General features: G+C 33.9%; 1 protein-coding gene across 1 annotated transcript; it reads right to left on the reverse strand.

Annotated features, from left to right (window-relative positions):
- Window positions 1-3331: 3331 nt before the first annotated feature.
- Window positions 3332-12667, reverse strand: LOC140867133 (DNA-directed RNA polymerase II subunit RPB1). The gene is made up of 14 exons (XM_073272206.1): window positions 12391-12667; window positions 12014-12277; window positions 10558-10857; window positions 10328-10486; window positions 9974-10135; window positions 9661-9881; window positions 9432-9573; window positions 9008-9343; window positions 8622-8908; window positions 8016-8274; window positions 4955-7950; window positions 4692-4763; window positions 3872-3925; window positions 3332-3785 (listed from the first exon to the last, which is right to left on the reverse strand). The coding sequence occupies exons 1-14, from the start codon at window positions 12472-12474 to the stop codon at window positions 3665-3667; spliced, it is 5457 nt and encodes a 1818-aa protein (XP_073128307.1). The 5' UTR covers window positions 12475-12667; the 3' UTR covers window positions 3332-3664.
- Between the last annotated feature and the right edge of the window lie 3897 nt (window positions 12668-16564).

A 16564-nucleotide genomic window follows, 5' to 3' on the forward strand; every position in this document is an offset into this window, starting at 1 on the left:
TAAAGTAGTATAAGCTTGAATTCAACCGTTAAAACAAATCATAAGATTTGAACTTAAGAATTTAAAGGTTCGTTGGTACTCACTCCATCCCGATTATACGGTCCTGATTTTTTTTTCACACAGATATAAATTATATACAAACTTTTCATTTTATCTCTATTTAATGGATTCAAAAAATGGTTGTATAATTTTCAAGTTATAATTAATAAAGATATATTAGTACAATAATATAAAAAATATTACTAAATATAGTGTAAAACTATATATTGAGACCAACAAAAAAACAAAATGTGGTCTATATAATCAGGAAGGAACGGAAGGAGTATTACAAAGTAAATACAAACTGAGTACATTTTGATCCTGATGGTGCATGGGACAATCTTTAAGGTGTTTAATTGTTGTGGCCCCAAAGTGACAAGTTGTAATTTTCTATCATCCTTTATATACGAATTTTTTTAAATATTTTTATAACAAAAAAAGAGAGAGAAAATATTATCGACTGTGGAATAGAACCTAACAATTTTTTTTTTTTTAGAAAGAACCTAACATTTGTTAGAGAGCAGAAAAAAAGTTTACCCAACAGTCCAACTCAAACAATAATATAATAATAATAATAATAATAATAATTTACTATCTAAAGTAATATTAATAATAATAATAATTTAAAACTATAAATATACAATTTTGTTTACCATTTCAAACGATCAGATATTGTTTCCACATATTTATTTTATTCGGTATTTGATTGAAGTTCAATAATAATTTGAGTTATACACCATTTTGCGATCCATATCTTTTGATTTATTATTTTCGTATTATACAACATTTATCATCTCATCTCATGATAAAAAAGTGTCTAAGACAATATGATGCCACGTTGTGGGCTTAATAAGCCGCGAGAGCCTTGTGGCGCTAGTGAATTGGGTCTAGCAAATGCAAGCCCGAAATCTTCAATAAAAAAGCCCGTGGCCCAATACAACTAGCCCATCAATTTTGACAATTGGTTATTTGGTTTACATGGAAAACGTACTTTCAATTTATTATAACGCGTTGACATCGAAAAAATTGTCAAATTCCAAAAAAAAAGTCAAATCTCGTAATAGAATTGCAAAGAAACATGGAACGTGGAATGCTTTGGCATCTGTTGTACAAAGTTCATCATATATCATGTGCATTTTATGTTATATAAATTTGGAAAAATTTGAATGAAATATAATTTGAATATACAATTGGTAGCTACCATATCAAATATAAGTCGGTTGTGACCCGTGAGACAGATCAACCTTATCCATACATAACTTGAAAAATAATAATTTTGATATAAAAAATAATATTTTTTCATAAATCTGATCGAATGAAATATATCTATCTCATAAAATTAACCGTGACAGTTTCACAAAAAGTCAATAAAATATTGGTTTGTACGATGTGAGACAAGTTTCAAAGAGTTGAGCATGCCATAAGTGTGAACATTAACGTGATGGCCCATCCAGTACTCTTTTCTTTGTTTCAATTTACATGTATTGATTCTTGTATGTAATGGTTGAATCAAATTTGCATCGGTACACATTGTTGGAAAATGAAAATATTTTGTGATATAGACTTATAATATTTAAATATATATATAAATGGTTATCCAATCAATTTTTTTTAATGCGAAATGATTAATATTTCAATCTATTTATATGTACCAGTATCGCATGCATGGGGCCGGGCCATAATCTGGTTCCCGAACATGCCAAAATCGATGGAAATAAATGGTATGAAACGTACTTTGATAACAAATTTTCAAACTTAAACAATATTTGTGCATTGATAATTCTGTGAAGTTGTATGAAACGACTCTTGAATTTACGTGAGCCACCCGTACGATCTTGGTATAAGTGGAACGATTTTTCAAGATGCCGCGATGATGTTGGAATATGGACGACAACTTGGGTTAACTATTATCGTGAAACGATGACGAATATAGACTAATTGTAATAGGGTATAAATGTCCATTAATAATGTATTAATGTCACAGGTTGCGGTATCACAGATATCACAACTCACAAGTAATTATTATAATGTTGTATGTCTGCGGATTCTTCTATGTTACACGAGATTAAATTGTAGTGTAAATAACCAAGACGGGAGTTTTTTTTTTTAACCAAATACAGAGACTACTATTAAATTATTAAAAAAAAAGGGGGAAGAGCTGCGTCATCAGATGTAACATAGATATGTCATTTGTCCTATGTCGTTATTAGGAGTGGAAAAGCTTAGGGTGTAAATGGAACACAAATATCAAATTCCAAGGGGATGTTTGTTTCGTTATCCAAGGTACTATTATTTCATTATTTGTTACGTTATCGAAGGATGTCCTCAGGTAATATGACCGATGAAAACATTATTTGCCTGAAATTAAGCAAGAATTCAAAATCAAAACCGATTCTCAAGCCTAGCCGACCAAGTTTGGTAGGTTAATCTGTCCAAATTTTTGGTATCGAAAAGTAAGTGAGATGCTACACACTGCCTCAATGCATATTTAAATATTTATACTTATCAATTTATGTAGCTCTTATTATTTTTTCAGTGAACCCCACAAATATTGTTAAATCTATACCCTTAAACACATAATTGGGATAATGTCAGTAAAAGTAGGATGAAATTATCCTTAAAATTAGGCATAAACTTATCATCCAAACTCATCATTATAGGGTCAGTTTGGATACATAAGTTGTAACTTAAAAGTAGCCCTTAAAGCTTAATTTTTTAAGTGTTTTTATTTGAAAAAAAAAAAAAAAACAGACGCAGTTTTTATGTTAGGAAATGTCAAAAAAAATGTTTTTTATTTAAATTTTTAAATAAGCATAAAAACAAAAAACCAAAAAAACTAGTTTTGAGAAGTGCTTTTTTAAGACACTTTTTTTAAGTTGTCTTTTGTAACCAAATGTAAACATCTCACTTTTAGTTTCTTCATAGGATTAACCTTTATTATTAAAAACTTTCGACCCGTTAAAAATCTTTATTTTTTACAAGTACTTGTATGTACCCGTATATTTGTATAGTCTGTTTCTCGCAAAAAAAGCATTAAAAAATAAATAGTGAAATAAAAAAATTCATAAATAAATATCAACGAAAATAAAAAATAATAAAAGTTAACATATTGACAATTAAATATTAATCAAACGTAAAAAAACATAAAGAAAACCATACCAATGCATCAAAACCTATTTCACCCTTTAACATATCATGGAGATAAAAGAAATTTTCGGACCAAATTCCGAAGGAAATACTTTGAACCTGACCGAAATCAAAATTTTAAAACCGACACGACGAATACAACAATAACGATTTGGGAAAAAAAAAATCACAATATTTCAATATATAAATATATGCGTGCGATTCACCTCTATACATAATGAAATCACAACATTTAAATAGCAACGCACAGTTCTTGACAAAGATTGAACATATAAGGTTCCTATTACCAAATCAGCAGCCAATAACGAGAATGACTAGCAAGTCTAGGCAGACAGCAGAAATTTATTCAAGTTTTTTCTCTCCCACAACCATGTAACCGAAAAAGCACAATAGAGCACGTTAACGTCACTCCTTGATGATTGACAATAAGATCCACGTTAACTTGTCCTTGATGATAACTGACTATAAAATATGTTCTTCAACGACGGCTCTTCTCATCCTTCACACTTTTATCATCCATGTCGTTGGTACGGGGAGTGTATTGGCTTGTTGAAGATGGTGAGTATCCAGGTGCACTAGGAGAATATCCTGCACTTGGGCTGTAAAACGAGCCAAGACAGAAATAATTAGGATCAAATGAGCGACAACTGAAATTTATTGTCAACTTAGTGTGATCTGCACTCACCTGTACTGTGGAGAGCTTGCACTGAAGTCCGGGCTAGCACCAGAGCTATATGGACTGAAAAGTAATGGAAAGACAAGATAAAAAAATAACTATAATAAAAACTAACAGATAATGTCCCTCTAAATGCATGTAGGCATCTGTACTGACAATGCGAACACCGAACTAAGCAACATGTTAGCATAAGTGACCCTTTCTATCTAATCAGTCAGCCAGATTTTATCCATAAATCAACATGGTTCGAAAAAGATTTTAGGGCAGGCAGTCAGCTGCAAAATGATAGTTCCCGAAAGGATTAATGTGTTTGGTTAGTTTATCAGTGTATTCCTAGCCATAAAAGAAGTCAAAAATTAAAACAACGGCAGCCTGCAGATCCTGGAAAGAGGGGGTGATTAACAACAATAGCAAACAGCAGGAGGGGTGTAACCTCATTGTAAAAAGAGCTCCCGCGCCGAGCATTACCGAATCATATGAGGTAATGCAATAAGGCGCTACTTTACAACTCCTTAAAGGTAGCTACTGAGCCAACCCTTCCAGTAAGGAATGGAGTATGGCTCTACTTCTAATGAGCTAAGGAGCTGGTAGCTAACGACCCGTCTATTCCAGCATCCTATGATGGAATAGAGTAAGGGTCTACCGATCTATGAGCTACCAAGCTGCCTATTCCTGAAGGACCTGAAGGAATAGAATAGCAGCTTTTCCTATATAAACCAAAAAAGTGATAAAGGACAAAAGAGAACCGCACGTAAATTTGAGTAAAGTAATGCATTTAAAGTAAAAATGCATATGAACTTCTAAAATACACAATGCCAGAAATACTTACCTGCTTGGACTGTAGCTTGGACTAGAAGGAGAATAAGATGGAGATGTTGGGGAATAAGATGGAGATGTTGGGCTGCAAAACAAAAATAAAGTGGTAAGTTACAGCCGTAGACCCCTCATCCAACAGACGACTTTCCTATTGCCCTCCAAATCAACACAATCAATCAAATATAACAACTCTGCCAAATTTTCACAGCTTCAGGTACTTAGAATAGATAAAAACCTCGATAAAAGACAAGGTTAGAAAATATTTTGCCAGTTTACCTATAACTGGGAGAAGAGGGACTGTAGGGACTTGAAGGAGTGATCTTTGGACTTGTAGGTGAATACGCAAGAGACGGGCTGTATCTTGCTGAAGGGTTGTAACTCGGAGATGTAGGACTGTAACTTGGAGACGTAGGACTGTAACTAGGGGAGGTGGGACTGTAACCAGGTGAGGTGGGACTATATGCCGGCGACGTTGGGCTGTAAGACGGCGACGTTGGGCTGTAAGACGGTGATGTGGGGCTGTAAGACGGTGATGTGGGGCTGTACGAAGGTGAGGAGGGGCTGTACGAAGGTGAGGTGGGGCTGTACGAAGGTGAGGTGGGGCTGTAAGCAGGCGAGGTGGGGCTGTAAGCTGGCGAGGTCGGGCTGTAGCTCGGAGAGGTCGGGCTGTAGCTCGGAGAGGTCGGGCTGTAGGTCGGAGAGGTCGGGCTGTAGGAGGGGCTAGTAGGAGAATATGCAGGGCTTGCTGGGTTATACCCAGGAGAACTAGGACTATAGGTTGGGGAAGTGGGGCTATAGTTTGGGGAGGCGGGGCTATAACCAGGGGAGACGGGGCTGTAACCTGTTGATGTGTTGTAGCCAGGGGATGTAGTAGGAGAAAACGCCATTCCACCAACATAAGGAGAAAACTGAGAATCAGTAATTGGAGACAATCGCAGATTTGGACTGTGTGTATAATTCGGTGACATCATGCCATCATGATATGGAGTCCCAGCGAGTGGTGAACGGGCAGGCGTCATGCCAAACTCTAGTCCACCATCAATGTAACTAGATAGTGGGATCTCAATAGCTTGCTTTAGCATCTCTTCATTCAGATACAAGGAACAATCACCAGTGCCAATTGGGGCAAGTTGTCCTAACATAATATTTTCAGTGACACCCCTAAGGCGATCTGTTTCTGCAAAGACAGCAGCATCCAGTAGAATATCGACTGTTTCTTCGAATGAGCACCTCATCATGGGCCCAGTATCATTGCGGTTGATCCCATGACGAGTGATAGCCATCAAGTGACCACGGTAGGTCATGGTATCACACAGTATCGCCAAATGTCTATAATTCACGTAAGATCCATCAAAAGATATGACAACACGCAACTCATCTAGCAAAGCTTTCCGAACTGCCTCAATTCCTAGAACCTCAATAACTTCAATCAAGTGATTGCTCGTTGTTCTCTTTGCATCAACATCTTCATGACACATGACAGCTAAAAGATTGACACCCTCAGTATCCAGCATCCACTCATTCTCAGCCTTGAATCCTTCATTCTCATCAAACCTATTCAGCTTACTATTCTTGATGAACACCTTGTTGATATCTGGAATGCCTCGAAGAGCCATTTCTGTAAGCATGTTGCTTTCAATCTTTTTGAGAAACACATCATCCTCTGCAGATTCATCATTCAGTTCACCTTTCGGAGCTTCATCGTTCATGATACGAATCCGGAGGATCAGCTTCTCAGCATTGTCATCATTAAATATACAAGTCAGATCATCATCAAATTCAAGATTAATCTTTTCTGCTATATCTGCCATGCTAAGCTTCTTGTCCACCATCATTTCCCGGTTTAATTCTATACGAAGCAACCAAGGAGAGATCTTGTCTGGATCAATCTCCTCATCTGGCATCTCATAATAGGACTTCACAAATTCAACATCTTCCTCAATGACTGTACTCATTGGATCTGGATCATACCAGACCTCGGTGGCTTGTGTAACACTTCGCAAAGTAGTGTATTCGAGTGCACACTGGACATTCTTCGCCCTCTCCTTGGTTTTACTCACATCAGACTTCAAGTATACTGAGAGAGAGGGTGTTTTGATTTTTTTAGCAACATTAATGATCTCCCTCAACCTTGGAACACCTAAAGTAACATTCTTGGCACTCACACCAGCATAATGGAAAGTATTAAGAGTCATCTGAGTCGCAGGCTCACCAATAGATTGTGCAGCAACACAACCGATCATTTCACCAGGTGCTACAAGAGACTGCAAAAAGCGAGATTCTATCTCACCAATAACCCATTCAAAAGCTTCACGTGTAAGTCTGTATTCCTTCAAAACCCTTTTACTCGCCAGTGCACTACGAAGTAAAATATTAAAAAACAAAGTAGCATTCTTTTGGGCCTCCATACTCAAATAATCATCACCAACAACAACCTTAAGCCTTTCTTGCAACTTATCGACAGCTTCCACAATCTCCATTGGGTGTATATCAGAAGGCCTACGGAAATCAACCTTAAAAGTCTTCTGTGCGTTTAGGACGAGCCTTTTAATGTTAACAGGCAAAGGCCAAGAGTTGTCACCTGTGGTAGCTATCTCCGTCCCAAGTTGGTATCTATCAACCTCAAGTTTCTGAACCTCAGCGTCAAATACATTGCGGATTTCACGAATTGTTTTAAGATCTTCAACAGAATCTGGAGACATGTAATTAGGATTCCAGTTTGGATTATCAATCTCATATCTGTACATGTCATTGAAATCTGCTTTTTTCAACTTTAGTGACTCCAGGGGTTGAGATTCAATCCAAACAGAATCCATACCATCTTCTCCATAAAGAAACTGGATCACATCCCCTAAAGAGTTCCTGACTGTTCCATCATACTTGACCATTATATCCTCCATCGCCTTCACCAATCGCCTTTGAATGTATCCAGTTTCAGATGTTTTCACTGCAGTATCTATTAAACCTTCCCTACCACCCATAGCATGGAAAAAAAACTCTTGAGGAGTCAGCCCTCTAAGATATGAGTTCTCCACGAACCCGCGACTCTCTGGTCCATAATCGTCTTTGGTAAAGTGAGGCAGCGTACGATCTATGAATCCAAAAGGGATTCGCTTTCCTTCAACATTCTGTTGCCCCACACAAGCAGTCATCTGAGATATGTTGATAAAACTTCCCTTAGATCCAGCTGTGACCATCGCCTTAAGGTTGTTGCTTTCTGACAAGCTTTTCTGGGCACTGCTACCAGCATCATCACGGGCCTTATTTAACACCTGAGACAAGCACAGCAAATCAGGCCTCCTCAAGTCATTGAAGGCAAGGTTAACATATTACATACCTGGTTCACTCTGTTTTCAAATGACTCCATCATTGTTCTACCAGGTTCAGCCTCTAACTGTTTTTCTTGAGCAGCTCTAATGAGCTCTTTCACTTCATTCTTTGCATTAGAAATGGTTTCATTAATCTTCTCCATTGTTGAAGCATCAGCAATTGTGTCACCAATTCCAATGCTAAAGGCATTCTGTAAAAGCCAATAATTGACAAGCCACTGTGTGTGCCCCAAAAATTTGCGAGCTGCATCTGGACCCACCTCTTCCCTGTACGTATTTCCTTTAATTAAATAACATACATGGGGAAAAAAGAATCGATACTGTACAATATTTCCTCAATGTTTGCATTCAAATTTAACTTAACTCAGTGATATACAATCAAATATGCAGTCTCTTATGTAAGGAATAAAAACTCTGCTAACCAGCTACCAAATCCAACCACTGAATCATTTCACCCATGTCAAGCCCAAAATATGAAGTCATAGCAAGTGCAATAGTGGAAAAAAGTATAATGTGGATTCACGTAAACAATTTTTGCCATTTGAACATGTTCGTAATGAGAAATACACAGCCATTCATAATTTTAAGTTACATTATTTCAAAAGAGACCATACCAAATAACATGTATAAGACTTCCAGTAGATGTCCCGAGTGTCTTTTTACACAGAGTGCCAGAAAGTAACTCCCCTTTCTCTATTCGTACTTGAGTATCCCCAGGGGTTAAAAATCCCCTTTCACTTTCTTGATGCCATGATGAATATCTCAGCAAATTTATTTGTTTCGGTATGATTAAATTGAACACTTGTTTCCCAGTCCAGAGAGGCCGAGGTTTCAAAATTGCTGGGGCAGGTACTTTCCCATCAAAATCCTCCCACCACATCAGAATGTTCATGAAAACATCCTGCACATAACCAAAGATAAAGTCAGACAAATGTAGATACAAGTATACCCGTGAATAAGCAGAAAAGAGAGGAGAAAGAGAGGAATTCCTGGATACCACCTTCTCAATAAATGTATCCCTTTTAGTAATTTTGCGACATCCTAAAAGTGTATCCTGGACTATTCCCATGACAGGCCGATTCGCTTGAGGTGAGACGACGCATTTTGGAACCATCATTAATTCTAGAACTTCAGCTCTGGTTTCAAATGACTGTGGCACATGCATGTTCATTTCATCCCCATCAAAATCAGCATTGTAGGGAGAGGTAACAGATAAATTCAAGCGGAATGTTGAATAAGGCATTATTTTGATCCTATGCCCCATTATAGACATTTTATGGAGACTCGGTTGCCGATTGAACAGGACGAAATCTCCATCATTTAGGTGCCTCTCCACCTACACCACAGATTAAAGCAACTGGCTCAAAATACAGAACAGTACTCTAGGCCTATTCTAACTCGTAGCCTCGTAGGGAAAATCTCACCTTATAGCCAAGTTCCAGATGTTGATCGCTGCTTTTCTTCAAGTACCGGAGATCAAGCCTTTGTCCATCATCCCTAATTATATACTTGGCACCAGTTTTACCAGGTGGAGGGTGCGGTCCATATTCTACAAGCTCTTTCAACCTGTTTAGAATATCAAATTTCGATAAATACCATCAGAATTTACAAAGAATATATATCATAAATAAAATAACAGGGTAAAAGAACAACCTCTCAATGTTATATGGGGTAACAGTTTCTGGATATGTGAGATTTAATGCAATACTCCAAGGTACGCCCAGTTCATCAATATTGATGGTTGGATCAGGTGTAATCACAGTACGAGCAGAAAAATCTACCCTTTTTCCCATCAAATTACCCCGTATGCGACCTTCTTTTGCTTTAAGTCGACTACATATCGATTTTATCGGCCTGCCAGACCTTTGGGTAGCCTGATGACGTCAACATACTATCAGGTTAGACAAGTGGTGTCATAAAGAACATATAGTGTTAATCAGTGAAGCTATAAGAGCAGATAATGTACCCGGGGCTGTCCCGGTAATTCATTGTCAAAGTATGTAGCTATGTGGAACTGCAACAACTGTGCAAACTCAGAGATAATGTGCGCGGGGGCCCCGTTTCGTTCCTGTCTCTTCAAGTTTTCATTGTGTCGAATGATCATTGCCAGTTGATGAGTTAAATCATCCTGCATAAAGAGATTCAAGAATCAAGTCTCCCACAACGAAAAGCAACTGCCTAGGGAATGGCACTGTAACTTTTCAATTATAAGAGAAAAGACCCTGACAGACTGATTAAACCTACAGAAATACCAAAAACAAATTAATGCTCATGACATGAAGCTCCTCATAACTGAAGAGATCAAGAATAGGAGGCTTGCCTCACTCCTAGAAGAAGTATCCATCATCACGGAAGGTCTAACAGGCGGGGGAGGAATTGGAAGAACTTGAAGAATCATCCAATCAGGGCGAGCAAATTTTGGGTTCAAACCCAACAACTGACAGTCTTCATCGGTTATTCTCTTCAGAATGCTAAGAACCTGAAACCAATTGCCATGAGAAAGAGCGAATTACTACAATCATTTTTCACTTGTAATGCATAATATGAGACCTTCTCTGCAGTAAGAAGTTGCTTCCTTTCAACAGGTTCAGGAAGCTGCTCCTGGTCATCATTTTTCTTCTTTTGAAGCTTGTACTCAGCTACCATCTTCATGCCATCAATAGAAATTTTTGGCTGCTGAGCACCACATCCACCCCTTGACTTCTTCACTGGTTCATCAGAATCTTGACCGTGCACATCAATTTCATCGCCTCCTTCACATTTGGATTTGTTCTTGCATGCATCTAATATCTTCTTTAATCTATTTTTTGGGTTCCTAATTCTCATTGCTTGCTTAAACTTCGGATCATCCTATCAAATTCAAAGCACAAATGTTAATATTGTACAGAATGAATGTCCGCGGAGTTTTTTGTGTTTCTTGTTGGTAGATTCCTTTCTATTTTTTTTAAGATAGGGAGCTTCCTTAATTAAATCAATGCAATAAGAAAGGTTATTGATGTTACAGACAAACTGAAACAATCACAACATACCAAAGAGAACAGTATAAAAAAGATAATCTAACAGTTTCTAGCTCACTACCATATGTTCCCTTGCAGGAACAAGGATGTTGAAGATGCAAACAGTTGTATGATAAAGCAAGGTGACCTAAAATATAAGTCTTGTGACAGTGTAAACAAGTATAAATTCGTGGATAAAATATCTCCTCCCTCCGTGGCATAAATCACATAAGTATAACTGTAATGTCTCCTTTCGAAAGCTTGTGCACCCGGTCAAGAATATAGCAGCTTTGAAAGCAGAAATTGAAACACTGTAGAATAATAGCATCTTTCTACCAATAATTCAATTCGAGGATCTCAAATCTCAATGGATGCAAAAGCTGTTGACATCAATTTCCTCGGAATGAAATATCAGATATTTAGCAAATTTATTATTTATACACATAAATCGCTAAATACTTTATCGTCTTGGTTAACTTTCTTAGACCTTAGTGAAATCCTATCTTTTTCATTCTGCTCAATCTAGGAAACCACATAACACATTCACGTGACTATGCCATGATAGTTATATTAAAGATTTTAGACATAAATAGCTTAAGCAACCAAAAGTGATACCAAAGTAAATCATGTACACTTCTTTCACAACGGCAAGGGTGGCGCAACCTCGTTTCCTAATTCAATAACTACCATCCTAAAATTGGGTTATTGAAGCACTTAATCACCCTTATTATGCCACTGTTTTTTTTCAAATAATTCATACCCACGAGGAAAAAATTTGAATTTTTTTTTTTTTGAATGGAAGCACCAAGGCAAATATTCAGAGTATGATGGAGTGAATCAATTCATTACAACTGTACAACAAGGTTCTAAAATTTGATAACATCATCAATCATCATGTCCAGATCACTGGGCACACACATTGGCAACTCAAAATTAATTATTAACTATAGCGCACAAGTCTGTCTTTGCAAGCTCATAATGTCAACATATAGCGGGGGCGTCAAGCATACCTCGTCGGCCAAAATTTTGGAACAATTAAAGCAAACACAGCGGAGAATGCTGAGAACAGTCTTCATAAACCCAATATGAAACATGGGTTTTGCAAGCTCAAGATGACCAAAATGCCCAGGACACTCAGCCATGTTCGCCATACAAGTCTCACACTTCATCTTCCGATCAATCGTCCCCAGACGTGGGTCGCTCAAACCCCCTGGCTTCGGCTTTCCTCTTTCCGTGGTCTCGCTGTGCTCTATGTGCACCACGGACATTTGCCTCTGCAGGAAACACAAGCAAACCCCGCGTTAACATAACAGTAGTAACCATCACGTTCATTTGAATTAAACAGATACTAATCAGATGAAACTGAGTTATTTTTCTAGGGTATTACGATTTCATCAGGGCTTAGAATGCCGAATTGGACGACGCGGACTTTGGCGACCTCCGCCGGAGAGTAGGGGAAGCGCAGGTCCATGGATACCGTGGATCGCAAACTCCAATTCTAGGGTTTCCCCGATTTCGGAAAGTAAAGCGTTCGGTAAAAAAAATTGTTCGAATCCGCTGTCAATTTCTCGATTTCTATGGGTTCTGTAAATGTTTTTGCTTCAAATTGGACAGTTCGTTGGACTTTGGATTTCGAGGGACGCACAGAAATGGATCTCCCTCACACCTCGCCAATGAGGAAAAATAACGCAAATCTCAGGGATTCGTGTGGTATTTATAGACGGAGACGCCGCCCTAGGTTTCATTAGGGCCTGTTTGGCGTTCGGCGTTTATATACATTGGTCGTTAATTTTTTAACCTTTTTTATGAGTTTTTATTTTTATTTTTATAAATATTTATTATTTAAATAAATAAATAAAAGTTTTTTTTGAGATTTTTTTTTAACTTGTAAAGTTAAATATAGTAGCTTTCAATCAATTGAACGGTAATTTTTCAAGTCGAGCTTAATTTACAATATAAATTGTAAAATTAAAAAATAATAAAAATATAACGTTTTTCTAAACAAATATTCACAAAAAATATATATCTTATAAAGTGAGTGTCATATTTATAAATAAAATAATATCAAAGGCACAAAGTGAGTTTTTAATGGCTAGAAAAGAGGAAGCTGTATAAAATGACTATTTTGCCCAATAATTTTGGTTTTATTGAAAATAAAGTTAGGAGATAATGATAATTTCAAATCAAGTTTCACCAATTAATTAAAAGTTTGTTAATTAGAGGGTCTCTACTTTAATAATATAGTAAAATATAAGTTTTCAAATAATCGATTTTTTGAATATCTCGAATTATTATAGTATATGGATTATGGACACAAATTTAATTCAATTCATTAAAATAAATCATAAAAACATATTACTTGTGTTAAATATTAGTAACAAAATAGTGATTTAAATCAAATTCAAATTAAAAAAAAAAGGTTTATGATATAACAACTCGCATTCGGCAAGTTTTTAGCTTGAGTTGTTTAAATAAATATATTGGGCTTTTTTATAAAAATTAATATAAAAGTATAAAAAATTATAAAAATATATCATTTTGTAAACTTTTATGAAATTATTGTAATCTGGGACACCAAGTCCCGGATTTGGCAGTGCTTCTGCCATGGTGGCAGAACCATGGCAGGAGCCATGCCGTGACACTTTGTCCCGGCTTTCTTTCTTTTTTTTTTTTTATTATATATATATTTGAAATTAATAAAAATAATAAATAAAATCTAGTAAATAATATTTAACTAGAAAATCAAAGATTTTAAAGATTTTTTAACATTAAAATAATAACCATAAAATAAAATTTATTTCATTTAATTAATTTCTCTTATGTTTCAAAAATTAATTAATTGACTAAAATTTTAAAATAATTAGAATTAGTTTTATTAATCACACTATTAATATAAATATTAAGTACATAAGTTATAAAAAAAAAATTGGTGTTGCGTCAGCACACAATTCGACTATTTAAAAAAATTAGTATAAAAATAATTTTAATAAAATAAATCAGTTTAAAAAACTTCATTAAACTAGTACAATTGGGGACAATTTATCCTGAATTGAACATGAGTTTTGCAATAATTGCACAACATATGTTGAATCCGGGACAAAGTCTTTCTGATTCAAAAAATTTCATTTTTTTTTTGGCCAATAAAAGATTTCATATTAAAAAAAATGAAAGAAAACTTATTCTTTAATTGAGTTAATATTAAAGTTAATTCACTAACTAAAAGAATATTTACTTAAAGGTTATTGTAATTAAAAAAATTAAATATTATATGTATTTAAGAAAAATAATATTTAAATGTTAATATAAATATCAAAGTGATTTTATTTAATAAATCATAATATTTTATTTTTTTAAATTAAATGATAAATACTGTTAATATTTAATACTAATGTTAATATTAATCTTAAAATAATTTTATGTTTTTTAATTATTTATTATTATAATAATTTTTAAATGTGTTTAGATTATAATCATATTTGTTGAATTTGTTTCTAATTTTATTGGAGTGATTTGTTAAAAGGTAATATGGAATAATTAATTATTTTATTAATTGTATATTTCTTGGTAATAATATATTTAATTTTTTTAACAATTTTTACTTGTAATATGAATTAATTTTATTAAAAATCGTAAATTACTTTTCATTAGTTTTTTAGAAAATATTTGTAAATTATTATGTTATAAAAAATTAAAGTTATAAATTCTAATATTTTAATTAGGAATATTATCAAATAAAACCAAAATAATAATATTGTACTGATACTAACTGTAATTATTTTACTTTATATAATCATATTAGCAATAATAATACACTACTAAGTATTTATATTAATAGTGTAATTAATAAAACTAAATCTTATTATTTAATAATTTATGAATATAAGAACAATTAATTAGATGGTATGGCTTTCATTTTTTGGTAATTATTTTAATAAAAATATTTGAAATCTTTTATTTATTAATTAAATATTATTGACTATATTTTTTTTAATTTTAATTTAGTAAAAATAATAAATACAATATAGTCAAAAATATTTAAAACTCTATTTTATTAAAAACTAATTTATGAAACAATAAACATAAGATCAATTAATTGAATGAATGACTTTCATTTTATGATAATTATAATAGAAATTTTTTTGATTAATTACTTAAATATTATTGACTAGATTTTATTTATTATTTTTATTAATTTTAAATAATAATAATAAAAAAAGGAATCGGGACAATGTCCCATCATTGGCAGGAGGTCTGCCATGGTTCTGCCAGCATGGCAGAAACCTTGCCAAATCCGGGACTTAGTGTCCCGGGTTATAATACTTTCATAAAATTTTATAAAATGGTTTATTTTTATAATTAATTTTTATATTTATATTATTTTTTTAAAAAATCCTAATATATTGATAAATTTCCTTGTTGGATAAACTCTTGTTGGATTGATCACACCGGCCCAAAATTTTAAATTCTTAAATTGAGTTTTTTTATCCTCTTTCACTCTTATTTAACTTTTTTACTATATATAAATACACACAACTTTCCATTTTATGCATATGATTTTATTAAAGAATTGTTCTCAATTTTATATCACAACAAATTATTTCAAAAACATGTTAATGGGTCCGATAGATCCAGTTCATTATTGGGCCATAGATCATACGTTTCTCCTGAATAATTTTTCAAACGCAAAATTTAAGTTATTTTGTACTCAATAACATATAATGTTCAATATATTGAATGTTTCATGAAATGGTCCATATAAACACAAAATATAGAAGCCTAAATAACTTAAATAAAACTCATATATATCAATAAAATAAAAAATCAAATCAATTACAAATAATAATTAATATATATAATTAACTCAATAAATATATATATATATATACACTAACTCTATGGGCTCGTCTAGCCCCATATAGTTCCGTCCCTGCTTTGGACGGTTATGCTAAAACAGGAAACCTCAGTTTTTGTCGTGTGACGATTAATATATACTAGATACACATGAACACACGTTGTGTGTGAAAGATAATGTATAAAAAATAAAGGATAGTGGGAAAAGTGGAGAAAATATGGGCTTGAGATGAGAAGTTTGATTTAAAATGGGTCATATAAATTACCATATTGTCATTCAATTGTTTTATCAATAAATAAAATTAAAAAGTATTTTAGTCTACACACATAAATTACCAAATCAGTTACTATAAGGGGTTGAGGCTTTATTAAATGATGATAATATATAGTAACTGATTCGGTAATTTATGTGTGTAGACTAAAATACTTTTTAATTTTATTTATTGATGAAATAATTGAATGACAATATGGTAATTTATATGACTCATTTTAAATCAAACTTCTCATCTCAAGCCCATATTTTTTCCACTTTTCCCACTATATATATATATATATATATATATATATATATATATATATATAGTTTTGATACCCTAGGGTGTAGGGTAACATGGGTGTAATATTGGTGGAAAAACAAAAGAAAGAAAGAAATAACATATAGTGCAAGTTGAATATAACGGTTCAGATAATCAGATTGATCGTGTCGAAAT

The sequence above is a fragment of the Henckelia pumila genome, chromosome 4 (genome assembly GCF_033568475.1).
Source record: "Henckelia pumila isolate YLH828 chromosome 4, ASM3356847v2, whole genome shotgun sequence".
In the NCBI taxonomy this organism is placed as follows: Eukaryota; Viridiplantae; Streptophyta; class Magnoliopsida; order Lamiales; family Gesneriaceae; genus Henckelia; species Henckelia pumila.